This window comes from Pterocles gutturalis, unplaced genomic scaffold, assembly GCF_000699245.1.
Source record: "Pterocles gutturalis isolate BGI_N339 unplaced genomic scaffold, ASM69924v1 scaffold40382, whole genome shotgun sequence".
Classification (NCBI taxonomy): Eukaryota; Metazoa; Chordata; class Aves; order Pterocliformes; family Pteroclidae; genus Pterocles; species Pterocles gutturalis.
In genome coordinates, this window is record NW_010116838.1 from 1 (window position 1) to 4,112 (window position 4,112).

At 40.1% G+C, this 4,112-nt stretch overlaps 1 protein-coding gene across 1 annotated transcript; it reads right to left on the reverse strand.

Moving 5' to 3' along the window:
• Nucleotides 1–2,012: 2,012 nt before the first annotated feature.
• On the reverse strand, nucleotides 2,013–3,623 carry LOC104460563 (peroxiredoxin-1-like; the record flags this gene model as incomplete). The annotated part of the gene is made up of 2 exons (XM_010075620.1): nucleotides 2,013–2,387; nucleotides 3,493–3,623. Coding segments are annotated over 2 exons (217 nt in total), but the record flags the coding sequence as incomplete, so codon positions are not given.
• Nucleotides 3,624–4,112: the final 489 nt, after the last annotated feature.

Consider the following 4,112-nt stretch of genomic DNA (forward strand, 5'->3'; position numbering starts at 1 on the left):
CGGGCCGGGCCGCCGCGCTGAGGAGCAGCGGGCTGCGGGGCCAGGGCGGCCGCCTGAGCCCGGACAGCAGCCGTAAGGAGCGGTGAGCTCTGCCGCTGTCAGACCCTCTTCTTCCTCCGAGGGCGTGGGATGGGCGTGTGACGACCCCCACCGACTTCTGTGAGTGAGCTCTGAGACCAGAACGTGAAAGAACCCCTTTATCCCCTCACAGAGGTAGGCGAGAGAGCTGCTAGTCTGTTCCTTTTAAATGCATTTCTTAGATTTGGAAAATGAGTACAACTTGAAGAATTTGAGAAAGGCTGTTTATATCATGGTGAGGGGCTGAACTTGGTCATTAATGGCAAGGCCCTTAAGTCTGGGCCCAGCAGAGGCTTATTTGCCAGACTAACAGGCCCTCAGGTAGCACTATATGAGGTAACAGCCCCATCAAAGGAGGTGCAATTTAACTTCTAAGTAGGAGCAAAAGTCACTTTAGTGGTGATCAGGGTAAAGATGGCCATTGCCCAGGATAAGAGCACATCAATACTGTACCCTCCAAAGAAGTGCTGTAATCATTCTTGTAACATTTCAAGGTTAGTGTAGCTAGATACTGCTAAGGTAAGTTTTATATTAGATTAGCCCTGACATAACTTTTAATTTACTGGGAAAGAAGTTTGATACACAGAGATAACTGTACTCAGCCATACTGCATTAGTCTTAATTCACTTACAGATATATAAACACACTTGTTAATTCTCCATGCCACCCAATTTGTTATCTTGATCAGAATAATTTAGATTTTAAATAATAAGCAAAACAATCCAACTAAGCATCACTTTCATGTATGTTCAGGAACATTTGTGACATTTAAGCAAGATGCAGGGAATTAGCTATTTTAGTTTTTACTGCAGTATTTGCTAGTAAGGATGCAGTGAGAATTTTATTTTTTCCAACTGAAGATGACACATTTACTACTCAAGGCATGCAACTTTAACTTGAATCATGTAAGTAGCCCTGGGCCTCAACTTCATTATTGCTCATTTTAAGCAGGACAGAACTTGTTTACTACTTAAGGAGCTGAAGTTAGAGGCAAGGTCTTGGCCTTTAAGAGCTTAATCTTTACAGGTAGATAAAGATCACAAGGTTCTAACTCACTTATATTGCTAGGCAATAACTCCTTACCCATATCCTCAACTCCAAAGGTCAGGTCTTTACTACAAGCCACCTTTTACCATGAAGCTTTCACTAAAGCTGTGTCTGCTGTGTACTTAAAGCCATAGTCATGTGCTTTCAGATTTTCAGTATCCACATAATCAATTGGAATACAAAGATTAAAGAGAGGCTGAGCACATCTTACACTAAAGCTGTGTCTGCTGTGTACTTAAAGCCATAGTCAGATTTTCAGTATGCACATAATCAATTGGAATACAAAGATTAAAGATGAGGCTGAGCACATCTTAATACCAGATTTTATAGTGCCACCCTTCTTTTGATCTTAATCATGTGACTACAAGCTAATGGATAAGTGGCATATTCTTACTCCCATTCTGTGTAGTGGGAGTGACTAGGGATGAACATTATATACCCAAAGAAGTCTGCTTTCCAGAAAGCCCAGTCTTCTACCCTTGTACATACTGCATTCAAAGTGAATGTCGGATTCCCAGACATTTAGCATAGTCATGGTGTTGACCAAAGTAGATGCAGAAATCAGTTTTACACTGTGCATGAAAATATGCCTGGCTTTTGTCAGTCATTTATGCTTCATGCTCTGGGCACTGTGGTATTGCTTAAGTCTGATGGACCAACATCAAAACATGTTCCTCTGCCTAAACTCTTTATGGCTTTGCTACCAGAGAGTACTTTACTACGGCAACATAAAAACTAAGTGTTAGTATTTCCATTCTAATGGAGCTGTAAAAGGCCTTTAGAACTGAGTTCTCTACATACAGTTCAATAGATGGAGCTTTCAGAAGTGCAATCTGCATTGCTTTCAGCTGTCCTGATGACTATACGTAAGAACAGTAGACAGTATGCTCTTTCATAAGTTTAATAGAGTTACAAAAGGATACCACTGCTCTATATGCAACACATGACTAACCACATACACTGCATTGTCACTAAAGTCAACAGGGCTTGATGTACAGATATCATTAGGATTTTATGAAGGTACTGTCAACAGGACAAACTTTCCTTCAAGTAAAAAAGTTACTGTTTATACCTATAGCATGATCCCTTGACTCAGATGCAATGACTTAGTCAATGTTCAGTAACTGATGCGTGCTCTTTATGTAAGGCATACTAGTTTCCACTCAGACTGAAAGTTTATTTCTGCTTGGAGAAATACTCTTTACTTTTCTGAACATCAGGCTTGATTGTGTCACTGCCAGGCTTCCAGCCAGCTGGGCACACTGAAATGATAAGAACATCAAGACTTAACCAGCTACTCCCACAGAACATGTTTTATATATTATTAAAGCAAGCTAGCAACTCAAAACATGTACACATCTTTGCAACATACAGAAGGTACATTATTTGGTGTGGCATTATGTTCAGTTTATTTTACTCATTTCCATTTCTTCACTAGGTAGCACTCAAGGAACCAGTTTATTTTACTCATTTCCACTTCTTCACTAGGTAGCACTCAAGGAACCAAGTGCTTGCTTACTCCAGGGCATGGTAAACACCAAAAGACTTCATTTGCATGACATGTGACTGCCCCATCAAATATGATGATTTCTCCTCAGCCAACAGAGGAGGGCATACAAGTTCACAAACACTGACTCTTTAGACTATAGCATAGCCACAATAGCAGCTGTTTTATTAAAAACTGCCATTGACTTACCAGTTCTGAAGCAAGTTAAGCATGACCAGCAGCAACACCTGTCATTAATTTAATCACAGCTGAGGACTACTAATACATTAGCAATTCTGAGTTTCCATCAGCTGGTTCGAACCTATCATCTGCAGTTTTTGGTAACTCCTGCTGAAAAGCTACCAGCCTCAAGCACTTTGTATCACTTGAACTATGGACACAAAGAGACTGACCCATTTTCCCCTTACTACACATGGAGAAACATCAGCAGGCTTTCTAGGAATTTATATGTTTAAAACACAGCATTAGTACTAATGGCCTACCAAATCTGAGTGCCAAGTCTAAAATATTCATGCTCTTGCAGGCTAAGTTATCACATGTTCTTTGTCTCCAGTATTTTGTGTGTCTAATTGAAAGATACAAGTGTTACATGCTTGACAAAACATCCAACAGCACATTGGTTTAAGTGGTATTTCAACATTAGCAAGTAGTCAATGGACCATTAACTAGAGTAAGACAAATATATACTATAGTGCCCTTCAACAAGTAGCTTTACATGACCGGCTGCATTTCAAGATGCACAATTACTTGCTGTGCAGATCTATACACATAATTAGAGTACCTTTCACTAAACCTTGATTTAACTTGCCTAGTTAATACTGTTCATTAGAGAAGCATTTAAGATTAGAAAAAACCCTTACCTTCTCCATGTTTATCTGTAAACTGGAAAGCCTGGACAAGCCTGAGGGTTTCATCAACAGAACGGCCAACAGGAAGATCATTGATTGTTATCTGCCTCAAGATCCCATTCTCATCAATTATGAACAGACCCCTAAAAAACCCACAACCAGAACTAAAGTTAAACATGGCTTTTGAAAGAGATCAGACTGAAGCAAGTTGCAAAAACTCAGGTTCAGTATTCTATTATGGCAGTAAGTTGTGTCATGCAGTATTGCTGACCCCTTCAGTGTATGCATAGGCTTTCAACTGCTAATGTTTCAGTGTTAACTAGGAAGGACAGAAGGCAAGTCAGAACACTAATGCAAGGAAGCAACACTTCTTATTTAAGGAAGATACTAGCAGAAAAACAAAATGGAAGAGAAACACAAATTGAAGGAGCAGGACTCCTACATCCAACAAAAAAACATACATATTTTTCTCAAGAAAAAACACAACCCAGCAATGGCTCATCAGTTAGTCCTCCAGAGTCTTATTAGGAGTCCACAGTGGTTCAGCTTCCTCAGCAACTTTAACTCTGAACAGTTGTCTAAAAGATAAGGCTCACAGAAGCTCACCTGAGACTCCTGCACTGTGCAGACAG